This window comes from Peromyscus eremicus, chromosome 7 (genome assembly GCF_949786415.1).
Source record: "Peromyscus eremicus chromosome 7, PerEre_H2_v1, whole genome shotgun sequence".
Lineage (NCBI taxonomy): Eukaryota > Metazoa > Chordata > Mammalia > Rodentia > Cricetidae > Peromyscus > Peromyscus eremicus.
The window spans coordinates 74,116,353-74,134,535 of record NC_081422.1 but is presented as its reverse complement, the minus strand read 5'-3'; the positions used below and the strand labels follow the sequence as shown (position 1 = coordinate 74,134,535).

Here is an 18,183-nt window from a genome sequence, read left to right as displayed (position 1 = left end):
CTATAACCTGTCAGAGCTGCCCCTGGAACCTGCATCCCAGGTGAAAATGTTCTACCAGTCATTCAAACAGACCTGGCACCTCTCTTGTTTTCTCTTCTTGCTCTGGTTGTTTGGAACCTGCAGCCTCTCATGCTCATCTTCATTTCAAGGTGTTGCATTGCTGTACGTTGTCTGGAGTCCCTGACCTCTGCACTTCTCATGGCCAGTTTCCTTGAACCCTTCAGCCTCAAATGCCACTCCTTAGAGAAGGTCTTTAGAGAGTGAGCTTCATTTAGTTATGTCATTGAACAGCTCTGTGCTCCCTTCCTGCTGGCCCTTAGCCGTAGAGTGTGACTCACCCAAGACAGGGACTTGGCCTTGTTCACTGTGTTCCCAGTGTCCAGCACAATGGCTGCTCTGCTCCTGCAGGTTAGGTATTTGTTCTGAGAGTGAACATGAGATACTTTCTTAAAACAGAACCGCTCAGAAAGAAGTGGCCTTGCTTCTCAGGATCTGATAACGGGACAATTCTAGACATGGTCACTCTAAGGGAGTTATATCACCACTTAAACATTTCCTTCGCTTCCAGAGGCTCCTAATAACTACTTTCATCTATTGAAAAACCATTAATTAATTATCACAAATATCCATTTTAATGAGTGTTAGCAATGGGGTTTTAAATTAATCTGGAATGCTATCATTTAGTGGTGTTAAAGAAGAAAAACATGCCTGTGATTGACAGTTGTGGTATTTAAGAAAAAAATTTCCCAGAGATATTAAAACATTCCTCTGGCTGTTATCATTTATTTCTAACTCGTGACTTTCTTCTGGTTTTGAGCATAATCAGTGTCTCCCTGGGATTGTCAACTCAGGTTTGAATCTCCAGAAACTGAGTGAGTGCAGGATGCCACCAGGGAGCAATCAGTCCTGACCCCTTGGTTCCTTTTAGCACAGAGCTTTGTGGTTTCTGGGTCAAAATTAGACTGCTTATTCATATTTTTATAAAGGAACTATTACCAAAATGAATAAGCTGTGCATAAATATATTATTAATTATTTATTGTGGGCCTACCATATATCAGATTTCCAGGTCTTGACTTACACACACTCTTTAATTCTCATAATAGCCTTGCAAGTTAAAATCCATACCTTTATCATGCAGCGCAGCAGACTGAAGCCAGAGCTGTCAGAAAACACATTGTTAGCTATCAACCAAGCCCAGCCCAGACTCAGCCAGTCGATCAAGATGCCCCTCCTACCAGAAGCATCCATTCCTTTTCTTCTTTAATTTCAGTTTCCCCATTCATGATAACATTGGTAAGTTAATATCTGTCATTTTACTTTGGCAATGAACGTTGCTTTGTGTAACTTTTACCAAAGTAACTCGCACACCTTTATTTATTTATTAAGGACTGTAACCTTCGAACATGTACTAAGGATTATACTCAGTCCACCCTATCAAGAAGTTCGCCATCTAAGGAGGGTGTAATGGCACACACCTGTAATCCCAGCACTCTTGAGGCAGAAGCAGGCAGATCTCTGTGAGTTTGAGGCCAGCCTGGTCTACAGAGCGAGATCCACGACGGGCCAAGGCTACAGGGAGAAACCCTGTCTTGAAAAACCAAACCCAAACCAACCGAATGTTTTGTTTTGTTTCACTTAAAATTTTTAAAATCAGGTTAAAAACATACCTTAGAGACATAGCTAGGGGGAAGGCTCAGCAATGAAATGTTTGCCCAGCAGCTGTGAGGACAGTGGGAAAAAAGGAATAAAAGGAGGACGTGACTGCTCCTAAGAGGTCATGGCTTTCGTTATATGTAGAGAGGAGAACACACAGGCAGAGGCAGAGATAGCTGGGAGAGTCTAGCGTGGACATGACCGGCAGATTGGACCAGGTCGGGCTGCGGGAGGGGGAGGGAGAAGAGGGAAACAGGAAGCCAGGAGGGCAAGAGGCCCAAAAGGGCACAAAGGGACCACTGTAGCCAAGATGGCTGAGTTACATAGGGCAGAGCCGCTCAGGAAGGGCAGCCCAAGGACAGACAATTCAAGGTAGTGGGCAGGGAATACCAGCCAGGAGGACCCCTAACAGGTGGGGACTGAGGGATGCTGGGAGAACTCGATGGCCAGCGGCAGCTTCGATATGTTAACAGACACCTCAGTGCGCCTTTTGTCCTGGGTTTGAGACCTAACAAGGACCAGAGTCGGGATCCCCAGAATCTACAGGGAAAGTCAGGTGGGTACAGTGGCCAGCCTGTGCCTAGGGGGTGAATCGACAGGCGATCCCAGAGCAAGATGGCTACATAGACTAGCCTAAAGGTTGAGCTCCATATTCAGTGAAAGACCCTGCTGCGGTAATTAAGGAAGCCACTTTAAGTCAACTTTGGGCCTCCACGTGTATGTGCATACATGTGTACGTGCACCATTCATGTGTGCCCACACACCCATACATGCATATAGATAGGGAATTTTTTTTTTCTGAAGACAGAAATCATCCTTAAACTAAAGAATACTTGCCATTCTATAGCTCATGCTACAGTGTGCTCTTTAATTACCAGGCAGTTTGGCTGAGTTCTTTCCTATGGGATGAATCATAGATGAGGCTCCGGTGGGATCCCGTTTTAATTCCACCCTGTACTGAGTAGAACTGTATGATTTAGCAGTTCAAAAAGAAAAAAATTCGGACATTTTATACATATCTCTTCTTTATCTCACATTCTTCCTCTTCAGCTTTGATTTTCTCTCCCTGGTGCGTTTTTCTCTGGGTTCAACACAAGTCCTGCTTAAAGAGGCCCCGCCTTTCCAGCCCAGGACAGCTCCACCCCTTCTTCTCACAGCCCCAAAGTAAAATCTGCACAATAATGAACCGTGTAAGGGAAGAATGACATCATCACTTAGCGGGGGCCCCAAGCTGCTTTACACCACGTCCACCTTGCTTTGTTCGAATGTGATGGTTAATTCCCTGTGGAGTAAGGGGCTGAGCAAGGCCTGCTGCTGTTGAACAGACTTCAGTACCTCCTTATATTAAAAACAAACAAACAAAAACAAAAAAAAGTGGCACGCTTTCTAGTAAGAAGGTAAGGAAGTCAAGTTCTGCTGTGATTTAAGCCATGCTGGCTCTTCAGTCCACACGCTTTTCATTTGCTAAGAGGCTTCCTTGGCAGTGAACCCCCTTTCTTCAGAGTTACTGCAGAGCCTCTTGGAAGCTGGGTTTGGACACTTGTAGTGTCCTGACTAACTGTTGAGGGCTGCAGGGACAACAGGCTTTCACCTCGCGGCTACAGGTTTTACTGAATGTGGATGGTGACAACCCTCGAAAATCACGTTTATCGTGACTTTTCCTGATGCTTCAGAACCTTTGACTGAAACCGGCCAGGCTGCACCTTGTGGTATGATGAGCACTGATTTTCTGAGGGAGGGGGACATCTCATTCTGCGGAAACCACGGGGAATTTGTGTCAGAACTGAAAAAAATCCCTCTCTTTTACCCTCAGTTCAACTGATGTGTTCTGAATGCTTTGAACAGGAAGCCTTGCTGAACGTGTAGTTATAATTCTTGATAAGCAAAGACAAAGCAAAACAAACTATGCTAATTTAAGGATAATATTGCTGTCGGTATTTCTGTTGTTCTGGTTCCATGAATGTGCTGCTGATCTTTCCCTCTGCGATGTGGAGTCTCGTAAACATTGGCAGTGATTAGAACGCAGGGCTCTGAAGAGAGCCGTGTTTGTTCTGAAACACTTGAGTGCAGCAGTGATAACATTTGCTTAAGCAAACAGGTTTGATTTCAAAGTGGGTTTGGAAGTGAAGTTCGGATCGTATTAAACAACTGTGAAAAAAGTTCAGCTTCAGCGGCTTTTCAAACATTGAGGAACATTGATTTCAGCAAAGCATATCAAAATAAACAGTTTCTAGTTAATGCTCAGTAGGGCTGGAGGGCACTGTGTTTCAGAAAGAAATCTAGTTTTCATAAGGTTGTTTCAGATTTACAGGACTCATTTTGAAGACGTTTGAGCATAAGGGCAGGGGAATAGCATGGTCTGTACTGTCAGATTTCATTTGTGTAACCCTATTGTTAGTAATATTTTGTCTCCGTGCTCAAAGTGACAAAAATCCCAAATTCAGTAGTCATGGAAATCTTAGGTTCACCACTGACCTGCCTGCCTGGGTCTTTAACTCCCACCCCTTAACTTGTGAAGTTGACGACCCTTTCTGAACGCTGAAATGAGTTCTGCTTCCTTTCTTGTCTGGATTAAGACTAGTCAAAAATCGATGTAAAATTAAAAGTGATCATTTTGACTGTTGATTTTTCCTCCTTTATTAGCTGTAGAGTTGTCCCAAGATTGGCTAAAATAATAATTAGATAAATCTTAACATAATAATGAAAATACTTAATAAACCTTCATATTAACACATATTTAACAGCTTTTTTTTTTTTAAAGATCTTTAAATGCAATGGCAATACATTCTGAAGAGGGGGAAAGATTGCTTTTCTGAGTTAATAAATAAACGAACATGCACTACTATGAATGATTTTATGCACTTACTAAATTTGCTACCTAATTTATGTCCATTTCATTTTAAACAAGCCTTAAGAAAATGAATTAACCCACAACAAATTTGATTAATATACCTTAATGAAAAGATTTACAATAGAATATTTTTATTTTGGGAATTCCCCAGATAAATACGTTTAAAAAAAGTACAACCTGACATTTGTGTATGCATGTGTCCAGTAAAATGAGACAACAGACACCTTTGAGAATTGCCTTCATTTGTCTGAATATTCCTAGGAAATCTCCCTCATGTTCTGTATGACCATAAGCAAATCCCATGAGAGAGAGGCCCACACTAACACATGAAAAGATACCCTCTGCTGTGACATCAGAAGCTAAGACACGTTCATCTGCACAGCCTCTTGTTGTTGGCATCCCGAAGTAACACCCCCCACCCCTCCCCCCACCCTTCCCACCCCCGTGGAACTTAAATTGAGAGGGAAAGTATTCTGTGACTGTGATACACACCTGTCCCCTAGATGGAGCATCTCATAATTAGGTGTGATGAACGTGGGCAACATATTTTGGGAAAATGGAATATGGAAATTCCCTTTGGGGGAGGGAGAGAAGTGAAGTGACTCCTGGGAAGGTGAGCCCAAGGTGATGCATTTGGGTAGCAAATTTATATGGTTCATGGCTTTTTCTGTTCCTTGTGAAAACTGTTAAATAAAATGAATTTACTCAATTCTTTAGAAAGATCTTAAAAACAGAGACTAATGTCTGCTTTCTTCATCTCAGGCAATTCTTCATTTTACCAACCTGAGAGTGTCTGCAAAGTACTTTGAACAACTTAGGAAGTGAGAAAACATTAAAACGTTCTTCCTGGGAGAAGACATGTGAACTGAAGCCTGAGAGCTGAGAGAGGAGAGTCTGTAGGAACATTGTATACTGTGTCTAGTTCATTCAGGATGTTGTAACAAGACTGGGTAGCTCATAAACATCAGAATTTTTTATTTGTGGTGAGCCGTGGTGGTGGCATAGTTAAGTTCTGCTGCAAGCCTTCTTCTTGTCTTTAGGCTGCAAACATTTCTTTGTATACCTCTCAGTGTGGAGAGATAGCAAGAAAGACTTCTCTGGGATCCCCTTTCCAAGGACACCAACCTCCTTCATAAGGGCTGACCTCATGATCTGCTCACCTCCTAAAGACCAGTGAACTAGGGATTCAAATTTTCAAGACTACAAACTTATAATCCATTCCATTTTTATGGGTTTTAGTTTGCAAGAGTACTTGACCATAAAAGATAACTGGCATCCAGTTATCATTCAACAAGTCAAGCCAGACATTGTATGCTGGGGCTAGTTGGCCAGGAGAGGGACCTTGGTCTGGTTCTCAGAGAGGTACCATGTGGTCTGCAGCTCTGACAAGAGAATTCAGGAGCAATGACAAGAGTGTCAAGTAATGAAGTTCGCCATCCATGTTCCCATCCTTGACTGCCTCTTGGTAGCCTATATTTAAAGCATAAATGGCGCTTCTCCTGTTACCTTGTAATGACTCAAAAATTATTAATAATATATAGTCCACTGTCTGGTGTTAGGTAAGGGGCATTCAACCCATCTCTGTTAAACTGCTCAGTGAGTTAATGAATCATGGTGGTAATATTTCCATATGCACCAAAGAACTTCATACTAGCATGTGTGATCAAAGATTTCCCTCTTGATGATTTTCAAATATAGGCTTTCTAGTAGACATCAAACTGTCAGAAAGTGCCAAGCATATCCATGGTTCTATACACAAATGACTAATAATTACCTAGAACTTAATTTTAGATATGATGAATAACTGTTTACTACTAATATACTAAATTATTTTAAAAACCATTTTATCATTGTTAACTAGAATGTTATTAGATTTAGAATAAATTGTGTGTGTGTGTGTGTGTGTGTGTGTGTGTGTGTGTGTGTGTGTATAGAAAGGGGATTTATTAGAATGACTTCCAGGCTATGGTCTGGCTAATCCAACAATGACAGACTATGAACAGAAAGTCCAAGAATTCAGTTGTTGCTCAGTCCACGAGGTTGGATGTTTCAGCTGATTTTCCATACATGTTGGAATCCCAAAGAAGTAGGCTGTAATGCCAGTGACAGAATAGACTTGCTAGCAAGGTGAGAGCAAGCAGGCAAAGAGCAAAATCTTTCTTCTTCCATATTTTATATAGACTTCCAGTAGAAGGTGTGACTGGGATTAAAGGTGGGATTTCCCAGATCAAATGATCTGTATTAAAGGTATGTTTTCCCACTCAAGATCTGGATTATCTGTGAATCTTCCTACTTCAGATTAAGAAGAAGTCCCTCATAAGTGTGCCCTCCATTTTTGTGTTTTAGTTAATTCCAGGTGTAGTCAAGTTGACAACTAAGAATAGTCATCATATCCTTCTTCTGTTATTTTCAGTAACTAGACCTTAAGACACATTATTTATGCCTATTCTAGAGCAGAATTACACATAACTCATCAAAATCTTATTGAGTAGAACTTCATGGTGCTTTACCTATGAGTTGTGTGTTTTTAAAATTACTTGGATTATACAACCAAAGTATATGTAATAACATTGCTCATTATACTCAAGTTTAAAGGCTGTAGTGTTACAATATAAAATCATGACTGTCACTACAGGGCTGGCCACAGTGAGGTAAGGGCAACTCACAAAAGCTGCTAGCAAAAAGTTGACTTTTAAATTTTCTTCTCTTTTGATTTTGTGTCACTAATTATTTGTCTCTTTTCTGTAGACTAAGGTCAAAGATTTAGAAAAGATGGTTTACAATTGTGGTGGTCTTCACAAGAAGAAAAGAAGAAAAAGTATATAATGGTGTTATAAATACATCCTTACTACTAAGAAAGACAAAACAAACTTGCTGCCATGCCTGATGACATGAATTTAATACCTTTGACCTACATGGCAGCAAGAGAGAACCAACCCCCACATTGTTCTCTGACCTTCATTTATATGCCACACATACACTCCCACCTCCCACACACAAACATACACAATAAATAAATAAATAATGTAATTTTAATATATCCATAAAGGTCAAAAGCTGTGTCCTCTTATCAAAGATCTACCATTTCTTTATATATACAAAATGACTCTTTAGCTTCCAATTATCAAAGCTAGGTCTAGGGTGAGGCAAGTGAGAGTCATACATTAGTATAAAATTTAAGAAGTTGCCAGAGTATCAGTCATCAAGATATACTATATTTTAGTAACACAAATCCATGATGAAGAAAATGTCAACATTGCAAATGAAGGTGGGGTCTTAACTCTGAAGCTGCATACCCCTGCCTCACCCACCTCTCCCCATCCCACTCCAGTGCAGCACATTGAGGATATTAGGTTATTTCTGGATAATAATAATAGTCACTGACTTGAAGAACCAGGGAGATTTATTAAAAAGAGGTTCTTCTTCCTTGGTAAAGCCATGCCTCATCATGTGAACAAGCTGCTTAGCTCTGGAGTATTCTCTAGTTGGGAAAAAATGCATTGTGATTAAAGCCTTCAAATTGCATGCAAGCTTGACTCTTTTGAGGTTCATTCATCTTTAATTACTATCATGTCCTTGCTAGTTTGAACCTGTCCTCTCTCTTGAAGAGACAGGCATAACAAGAGAGTTGGGGGTAGGGAGGAGCAAAAATGGTGTGCTGATTAGAGTGGAAATAAGCATGATGTGGCCAAGAACAAGCCCTGGGTGACTTCAGTGACATCAGCAGTTCACAGTGGGGATGCTGGTGAAAGATACCTTCTTAAAGACACAAGGAGACAATTACTGCTTGGGATTAATACCAATACATTTGGGAAGATGGTTGAAAAGTGGAAGTATCAAGGAAATGGAGGGAAAAAAATCCATGAAATCTTTCATCACTTATTTCCAGGGAAAAGTGAGGGTGTACACAGGCCCCTATATTGGAAGGAACACAGACTAATAACTGCTTCAAAACTGGTGTTTATTAAAAGCCTTGACCATAAAGCTGGACCTCACCTCTCTATATTCCTCATAAGAGTATATCCTTACACTGTAAAAAGAAAGATAAATTCACAAATACGTGCAGATCAAAACAGAAAGAATATTTTTTTTAAAAAGCACAAGTTAGACTATCAAATAAAAATTTAGAAATATCTAGCAAATTTAATTTTGAAAATGTGAGGAAGAATGGAAGAATCATAACCACAGATAACAGAGTATCATGATGCTATAAGGAAGGTCAGAATATCAGAGATGAAAGGAACTGAGACATGAGGAAACAGGGAGAAGTTAAAACTTCAGAGAAGAATTAAAAATTCCCATATGGAAAGTTTCAAATATTCTCAAAGACAAAGTGACTAGTGTAATGAACCCTTATGTATCCATTGTTTAGCTTCGGGTCATTGTTTAGCAGATCATGTCAATGGAAATGCTTGAGCAGAGAAGCTTTTGTATCAGAGCATATTTTGCCTTCTCCCTATAAGATGATAGTTATGTAGTTATTTGGGGGGTTGTGGGTTTTTTGTTGTTTGTTTGTTTGTTTGAGACAGGGTTTCTGTGTGTAGTCTTGGCTGTCCTGGAACTCTCTCTGTTGGCCAGGCTGGTCTTGAACTCAGAGATCTGCCTGCCTCTGCCTTCTGAGTGCTGGGATTAAAGACATTTGCCACTACATCTGGCTTGTGTAATCTCTTTCAAAGGTTCAAAATAAAAAGATCTGTAAGTCCTTTTCTGATCTGTCTCTTTTATTTAAGTAGATTTCTCCCTTGAAGTTAGACGGTGTGGAAGAGATAAGTAAGGATTCTGGAGGCCTGATGGCTGAGTTGAATTCCAGCACGGCCACTCACTTTGTGTGTATGGAGCAGGTTACATGTGCTCCCATGTCCCACTCCCCACTGCCCACATGAAGGTGAAGAAGCAGTACTTTTCTCATAGGGTTCCTGTTAGGATAAAGTACACACTAGTTCCTGGAATATAGAAAGCACTATATAAAGTCATTATTGTTGCCCAACCTAAGGTACTCATATCCCATGTTCAGCTTATGAAATGCCATAAATTAAACAATCCAGCAAGTAAATCATAAAACAGAAACTACTGCCCTCTGAGCCCTTCTCATGTCCCCTAGTAGTCACTGCCCCTCTCCAAGGGGAACTACTATCCTGGCTTCTCATTAATTTTACTGAGAGCCATTGGTAAGCCGTACTATTCTGAAGTATAAGGGACCGTGGTATAGCTTTTTTTTTTTTAATCTAAGACCTTATCTGTGTGCTGATTCCTCTCTTAACTTAGCTTATGTTTGGTTTTTAGGTTGAAAAAGCTCCTTGAACAAGAAAAGGCTTACCAAGCCCGCAAAGAAAAAGAAAATGCTAAGAGGCTCAATAAACTTCGAGACGAGCTCGTGAAACTGAAGTCCTTCGCACTCATGCTGGTGGACGAGAGGCAGATGCACATTGAGCAGCTGGGCCTGCAGAGTCAGAAAGTGCAGGACCTCACCCAGAAACTGAGGGAGGAGGAAGAGAAGCTCAAAGCCGTCACCTACAAATCCAAAGAAGACCGCCAGAAACTGCTCAAGTTAGAAGTGGACTTCGAACACAAGGCCTCGAGGTTCTCCCAGGAGCACGAAGAGATGAATGCCAAACTGGCTAACCAGGAGTCTCACAACAGACAGCTTCGACTCAAGCTGGTTGGCTTATCTCAAAGGATCGAAGAACTGGAAGAGACCAACAAAAACCTCCAGAAGGCCGAGGAAGAGCTTCAGGAGCTGAGGGATAAAATCTCCAAAGGGGAATGTGGGAACTCCAGCCTCATGGCAGAGGTGGAAAGCCTGCGGAAGCGCGTGCTGGAGATGGAGGGCAAGGATGAAGAGATCACTAAGACGGAGGCCCAGTGCAGGGAGCTGAAGAAGAAGCTGCAGGAGGAGGAGCACCACAGCAAGGAGCTCCGGCTTGAAGTGGAGAAGCTGCAGAAGAGGATGTCGGAACTGGAGAAGCTGGAGGAAGCCTTCAGCAGGAGTAAGTCGGAATGCACCCAGCTCCATCTGAACCTGGAGAAAGAGAAGAATCTAACCAAAGACCTGCTGAATGAGCTGGAGGTGGTCAAGAGTCGAGTTAAAGAACTCGAGTGCTCGGAAAGTAGACTGGAGAAGGCTGAGCTGAGCCTCAAAGATGACCTCACGAAGCTCAAGTCCTTCACTGTGATGCTGGTGGACGAAAGGAAAAACATGATGGAAAAAATAAAGCAAGAAGAGAGAAAAGTGGATGGGTTGAATAAAAACTTTAAGGTGGAACAGGGAAAGGTTATGGACGTCACTGAAAAACTAATCGAGGAAAGCAAGAAGCTTTTAAAACTCAAGTCCGAGATGGAGGAAAGGGTGTCCAGTTTGACAAAGGAGAGGGATGAATTGATGGGTAAGCTGAGAAGTGAAGAGGAGAGGTCCTGTGAACTAAGCTGCAGCGTCGATGTCCTGAAGAAGCGGCTTGATGGTATAGAGGAGGTGGAAAGGGAAATAAACAGAGGGAGGTCCGGCAAGGGGCCTGAGTTCACCTGCCCCGAGGACAATAAGATCAGGGAACTAACGCTGGAAATCGAGAGGCTGAAGAAGCGTCTCCAGCAGCTGGAGGTGGTGGAAGGCGACTTGATGAAGACGGAGGATGAGTATGACCAGCTGGAGCAGAAGTTCAGAACCGAGCAGGACAAGGCAAACTTCCTCTCGCAGCAGCTGGAAGAAATCAAGCACCAAATGGCCAAGAACAAAGCCATAGAGAAAGGAGAAGCTGTGAGCCAGGAAGCCGAGCTGCGGCACAGGTTTCGGCTGGAGGAGGCTAAGAGTCGTGATTTGCAGGCTGAGGTGCAGGCTCTCAAGGAGAAGATCCACGAGCTGATGAACAAAGAAGACCAGCTGTCCCAGCTCCAGGTGGACTATTCGGTCCTTCAGCAAAGGTTTATGGAAGAAGAGAATAAGAACAAGAACATGGGGCGGGAAGTTCTCAACCTGACCAAAGAGCTGGAGCTGTCCAAGCGCTACAGCCGCGCTCTCAGGCCCACCGGGAACGGCAGGAGGATGGTGGACGTGCCAGTGGCCTCCACCGGAGTGCAGACCGAGGCTGTGTGCGGGGATGCTGCGGAGGAGGAGACCCCGGCTGTGTTCATTCGCAAATCCTTCCAGGAAGAAAATCACATCATGAGCAATCTTCGACAGGTGGGCCTGAAGAAGCCCATGGAACGATCCTCGGTCCTCGACAGGTATCCCCCAGCAGCCAACGAGCTCACCATGAGGAAGTCCTGGATTCCTTGGATGAGAAAAAGAGAAAACGGCCCTTCTACCCCACAGGAGAAAGGGCCTCGGTCAAACCCAGGTGCAGGGCACCCCGGGGAGCTGGTCCTAGCACCAAAGCAGGGCCAGCCCCTGCACATCCGCGTGACACCAGACCACGAGAACAGCACCGCGACCCTGGAGATCACAAGCCCCACGTCTGAAGAGTTTTTCTCTAGTACCACCGTCATTCCTACTTTAGGCAATCAGAAACCAAGGATAACCATTATTCCATCACCCAATGTCATGTCGCCAAAGCCCAAAAGTGCAGATCCGACTCTCGGCCCAGAACGAGCCATGTCCCCTGTCACGATTACTACTATTTCCAGAGAGAAGAGCCCGGAAGGTGGAAGGGGTGCCTTTGCAGACAGGCCCGCATCTCCGATCCAGATCATGACGGTGTCAACATCCGCAGCTCCCTCTGAAATTGCTGTCTCTCCTGAATCCCAGGAAGTACCAATGGGAAGGACTATCCTTAAAGTCACCCCAGAAAAACAAACTGTTCCCACCCCGGTGCGGAAGTACAACTCCAATGCCAATATCATCACCACGGAAGACAATAAAATTCACATTCACCTGGGTTCTCAGTTTAAACGATCCCCGGGGCCTGCAGCTGAAGGCGTGAGTCCAGTTATCACCGTCAGGCCCGTCAATGTGACAGCTGAGAAGGAGGTTTCTACAGGCACAGTCCTTCGCTCTCCCAGGAACCACCTCTCTTCACGACCTGGTGCTAGCAAAGTGACCAGCACTATAACCATAACCCCGGTCACAACATCATCCACAAGAGGAACCCAGTCAGTGGTGAGTAGTGGAGGACCCAGAGCAAAGTGCAAGCAGGTTGGGGGTGGGGGTGGGGGTGGGGGCGGGGGGACTGGAGGGGGTAGCAGGTAGTGGGGGAGTGGAGGGGGGCAGGACACAACCCAGCCCAAGCACAAAAAAGAAACCCCTGGCCTGCATCCAGACACTCCCCGGGCAGCTGCCTACACAGAAAAAGATCTCACCTAGAACTGAAAATTCACATTTTGATCAATTGAATCAGTAAGAAAATATTTCATTTATTCACATAAGTTTATGGATACCCCAAAACATACTTGCAAAGACAATCTCTTTGAAATGGTGCTATAGAATAATCATAAGGTTTAAAATGTGATTTTTTTCTATATTCAAAATACTTTTTAAAAATAAGCAGTCTCTATACAGGAAGAGTTAAAACTGTTTCCAGGTTTATTTCCATTGTGTAAATGTTCAGTAGTGATTATGTATGGCCACAGCCATACTTTATTCCAAAATTAGGAGTGAAAAATTTTCATATTAAAATCTTTTAAAAGGAATAGAAGTGACTCTATATGTCTAAAATCTGTATTTTATTTAACAATATCTTGCAAAGAGCATGCATTTTTTCATAAATATTTATTTGATGACTAGATGAGATGATAAATTTGAAAATGTCTGAAGTACATCTTAAGTACAAATTGTATTTTTCAAATACTTCTAACAACTGTCTCCATTTACTGAGGACAAATTTCTTTTTTTTTTTTTGAAAGACTGATTTCAGTTTTTATTTGTGTTTTCTAACAAATGATTATCATAACACACATCCATTATTCTGTGTCAGGGGTATGGAAGAGTATATAACTTAAGATTACAACTATACATTAGCTTAAGTGGTAAATATTGATCACATGGGAAGTCTGCAAGTAAAATTGTTACATTGTTCTCTTAAAAGCAGACTAAATAAACAGGCTGAGTACACAGTAGTCTAAGTGACCTCAAGGTGTATTATTACCCCTGGCTGTAAGGTCCAGCAAAAAGTTCTAATTTCTTAGAATGTAAGAGATTTTTTTTAAACTTTTATTAATTCTTTGTGCATTTCACATCATGCATTCTGAACCCACTTACTTCCCTCCCCCCTCGTATCCACCCTCTGCCTTTGCAACCTCCCCACAAAACAAAACCAAATTTGAAAGAAAAACCAAACCAAACAAAAATAGTAATAATAATAATAATAAGAGTGGGGGGGCAGGGAGGGAGAAGTGTCCTGTCATGAAAGTTGTAGTGTGGCCCATTGAGTCACACAGCCTACCCTTTAGTCCATTCATCTTTACTTGCAAGTGTTCATTGCCAGGAGTCATTGGTCTGGCTCGAGGCCTCTGGCTTCTGCTGCACCACCAATAATGGGCTTTCAGTGGGGCTCCTCTTGGATATCCTGTTGTCCTGTGTTGTGAAGATCCTGCTGTTTTGGATCTGTAGGTTCAGGGACAAATTTCCTGTACAACAGCACATACCTCTTAAATATTAATTCAAACTAACAGGCTAGAAATTGTGATTCTTAGCTACAGAGCATATCCTATAGCTTATGGTGAAATCTCTTAAAAGCAAACTCATTATTAAAATACATGAGCCATGGCCTGTCTTCCGATATCCTTAGTATCATTTACACTAATTCCCTGTGTACAGATTCAAGGCAGACTTTATAGTGTGAGTCGGTCGTTGCTTTGGCAGGAAAGCTTTGAGTTGTTGGCTCCCCTGGAGTCAAACAGGGTTCAGCATTGTTGGCCTTCTCAAAGGATGCTGCACTGTTTCTCAGCAGAACGAAGCATAGCTCCACTGGGCAAGGTCTTTTGTCTCTGCATTTTGTGAACAGAGAGTGGAGGTGTAAATCATTGTATTGTAGAGCAGGTTCTTCTGCTGCTGCATCATCTCCTCATTTTGAAGTTCAGATTGATATTCTTACCCTCTGGCTGCCACTTAAGCCCTATACACAAATAAGATTTAAAAAGAATTACGTATGATTGCACAGGCCTAAATGATGGCGGTCCATGTATTTTGGTAAATTCAACAAAATAAAATTTGGAACAGCAAAAAGGTTTAGGAGACTACTCTTAGAATGTAATCAGTGAAGCTAGTTCTTTTGGGTGTTCATTTGTTTGCTTTTTAATTGTGCCTCAGCCACACTTCCACTTTGGCGTTCGGTGCTGGGGTGTAGAGATCTGTAAATGTTCCCGAGTCAGTGAGGCAGGACTAGAACTTAATCGTTGTGTGATAAAGGTATGCACAAAGGAACTACCAGAGGAGGCATCACAGGTCAGAAGGCATGGGGAGGAGTGCATGGATAAGCAGAATGTGTGAAGGCATGGCCATATGAAGGGGCCTGGTGAGTTTGGGGCATAGTGAGTGATCCCATTGTGCTGTAGCAGTGGTCGTGGGGAAGTGCAGGTGCAGAATACGCAAACACACTCAGGGATTAGGCATTGGCTTATGAAACCCACATTTAGTTTCTCTGAATAGATAAAGGGAGTCACTGAAAAGTTAACAAATAATCCTGAAAATATTTTACATTATTCCCGAAAGATATTTCTATCAAACATCTGAAAGCACAAATAGAACACAGGCTAACGAGTGCCATTCCAGTTCTCTAAGCTAGAGATGGTATAGGATTAAACGGTGGCAGTGACAATGTAAATAGGGACATATTGAAAATAGAACTGAGAACCAGGTATGGTGGTATATGCTAGTAATTCTAGCACTCAGGAAGCGGGCAAGAGGGGGCTGCAGCTTTCAGTCCAGCCTGCTCTGCATAGTAAGAACCTGTCTCAGAAGGAAGAGGAGAAAGAACAAGAATTTAAGATTTCACAACAGCGTACACGCAGAGGGTGGCCCAGGGGTTCCTGTCTTTACTGTGTAAGTAGGGTGAGAAATGTAAGGACATTTGCTGGGGATGAGAGCAAGCAGCGTGACACTTTCTGAGATGCCACGTGATGCTGTCTACGTCCAGTGAGTAGTTGGAAATTAGCTCTGCACCGCAGAAGGGGCTGGAGGCGAGAGGTTCTAGGGCTGAGTTGCATGGAATTCCAAGCAAGGGGATTCTCAGGGTAAAAGTGGAAACCTTATTAAAAGGGCATGGTGGCACATCTAGGAGGCAGGCAGGGTCGAATGAACCATCAGGAGAAGACAGGAGTCGTCAGAGATTGGAAGCATTGGTCAGACTCAGACAGAGACCAAAGCAATGCACTGGGAGGAACATTGTAAGGAGATGGGCGTGGTCAGGGTGCCAATTAAAACAGAAAAGTCTGAGGTCATAAGTAGGTGAAAAGAGCCACTTCCTCTGAAATGACAGGAAAACAGGACAGTGGCATGCCTCTAAGAACTAGGTTTTGAGGTCATCTTGGGTAGGGATAAAGAAGGTGAACTTAGGTTTGAGAGGGAAATTCAGCATAGATGTTAGGAAGGGAAAAGGGAGGGTTCTGAATAGGTTAGATGCCAACGCCGACTTTCTGAGTCCTTTTCCCTGGGACAGGTTGGTGTGGCTGCTCCTTTGTGGCAGGAATTATGCCAATGCATAGGTTTAGGGCATAACTGGGGCAACTCACCAACATATCCCTTTTGTCTGTGTTTTTTTTCTTACAGTCGGGACAAGATGGGTCATCTCAGCGGCCTACACCCACCCGCATTCCTATGTCAAAAGGTATGAAAGCTGGAAAGCCAGTAGTGGCAGCCCCAGGAGCAGGAAATCTGACCAAATTCCAGCCTCGAGCTGAGACTCAGTCTATGAAAATAGAGCTGAAGAAATCTGCAGCCCGCAGCACTGCCTCTCTTGGAGGGGGGAAGGGCTGAGGGCAGTGGCTAAGGGGGTATGTTGTAAGGATGCTACTGCTGCTATGGAAACCAACCTGCCTCTGTTTGTGCCAACCCTTCACATGTACTACTAATTTAAGTTTTAAGTATCTTGTTTATAAAATAACCATCTAATAGCCATGCGGTTTTTTTTTTTTTCCTATTTTGTGCATTTGTTTCAATGCAGGGAAATAGAACTGATTAGCAAAATTGCTGTTTGCTGAACGCTTTGTTGAAGATGCTAGCCCTAAGACAGGGTCTGGCCTGAGTTCAGGTTTACTTCTAGCATGCGGCCCCATCGAATTTAGCTCATCAGCTAAGAAGCCCTGTCTCTTCACCAGTGAGATTTGGGGGCCAAATTACATGCTCCTGAAGGCTGGCTCCCAAATTTTCTAATTGTAAGCCAAGTTTAATAGACTTAGTTCTACATTTTCCCCCCAAAAAAAAACTATTTTGAAATAAGACAGAGTTTAACCATTGTCATTGTGCACTATCCAGTCTTGAGTTTAATATATGTGATGTAAGGAAAAATTTTTCAAAGCTATCGCAGGGCCTCTAAAATCTGGAAAAACAAAAGCTCCTCATATGACTTCAGGAAACAACTTGACGTGAAATAAAATGAAGATGAACTGTGGAATCTGAAAAAGAGAGTTTGATTTATTTGTGTGTGTTTGTGTGTATTCTAGAAGATGTGGCCACCTCAAACCACTCCCAGGATTTCGTAGACAATAACTTTGAACCATTAGGATCAGAGTTCTGCTCTGTTCAAGTGTGCAATTGGTTGAAATTGTAGGGAAGTGGACTAGAGCTGCCAAACGTCCCCTTAAAAGCTGCTCAACAGAAACAGTGACAAAGGGAAAACAGCAGAAAGCAAATTTAGACGCTTCAATGCCAAGGAAAAAGTGACATCATCCATAGCTTAATTGAACTCAGTATTTTCCTTAGTTAAGTGTGGACTCTGTTTGCAGATGTAGAACAGATCATGATTTGGGGTGCGTGTGTGCCTGTTGGTATGTGTGGTGTGGTGAAGTACTTTATTATGACTGTCAGTTTTACTCATGTTTGAATAATTTTCTTTAATTTTTGAGCATGTTCTAATAAGCATGGGACAGAGTGTAAATGCAGAATGCCATGTGTCTGTGAGATTAACCCTGAAAGAGTAGGTTTTGTGCTTCATGGTCATATAACCAGAAATGAGCTCCGGGCTGGTAAACTACAGCTTACCATACCACCATCTCATGCAGGCCATATCTTTGCCAAAATTTCTGAGCCACATAGGTGAATTTTATAAAATTATAGTAACTACAGAGTTCCAGATTTGTACATTTCCATTTCTGAATTTTTAAACTTCCCAAATCACATGGGATAGCACACACTTTGGGTGTTTAAGAAAGGCAAATTGGAAAAAGAAGACGTGTGCTTTGTTTTCAGACTGTGAGCCAATGTTTCACGATGAAGCGCCTCTCTGCATTCCTTTCTGAACCAGACGCCTTATACCCCACAGAACTTGGATTGAATTGCATGTGTGATGGTGGGTGTGGCCACCTCCAATTCTCTACACACACTTTAGGCAGATCTGTCACCAGCTGTTCATTGGTTCTCAGTGTATATATTAAAATATGTTTAGCAACCACATTAACAACAAGCCAGAATGCTGGATCCGGAAGGTTAAATAGAGATTAGCCAAGATGTGTATGATGTGTATGAACATTGGACAAGACACTTTGCCAGTTAGAATACGGACTTGTGTTTCTTAAGGGACTTTCTGCACTCTA

At 42.7% G+C, this 18,183-nt stretch overlaps 1 protein-coding gene across 2 annotated transcripts in view; it reads left to right on the top strand.

Moving 5' to 3' along the window:
• Positions 1-18,183, top strand: part of Filip1 (filamin A interacting protein 1) — a 165,490-nt gene that overhangs the window by 134,449 nt on the left and 12,858 nt on the right. The window contains exons 5-6 of one of the 2 annotated variants that reach the window (XM_059268278.1): positions 9,790-12,595; positions 16,202-16,259. In XM_059268278.1, the coding sequence (XP_059124261.1) occupies positions 9,790-12,595; positions 16,202-16,259 (2,864 nt within the window). Of the gene's footprint in view, positions 1-9,789; positions 12,596-16,201; positions 16,857-18,183 lie in introns of those variants that run through there. The other variant, XM_059268277.1, reaches the window with a different exon arrangement.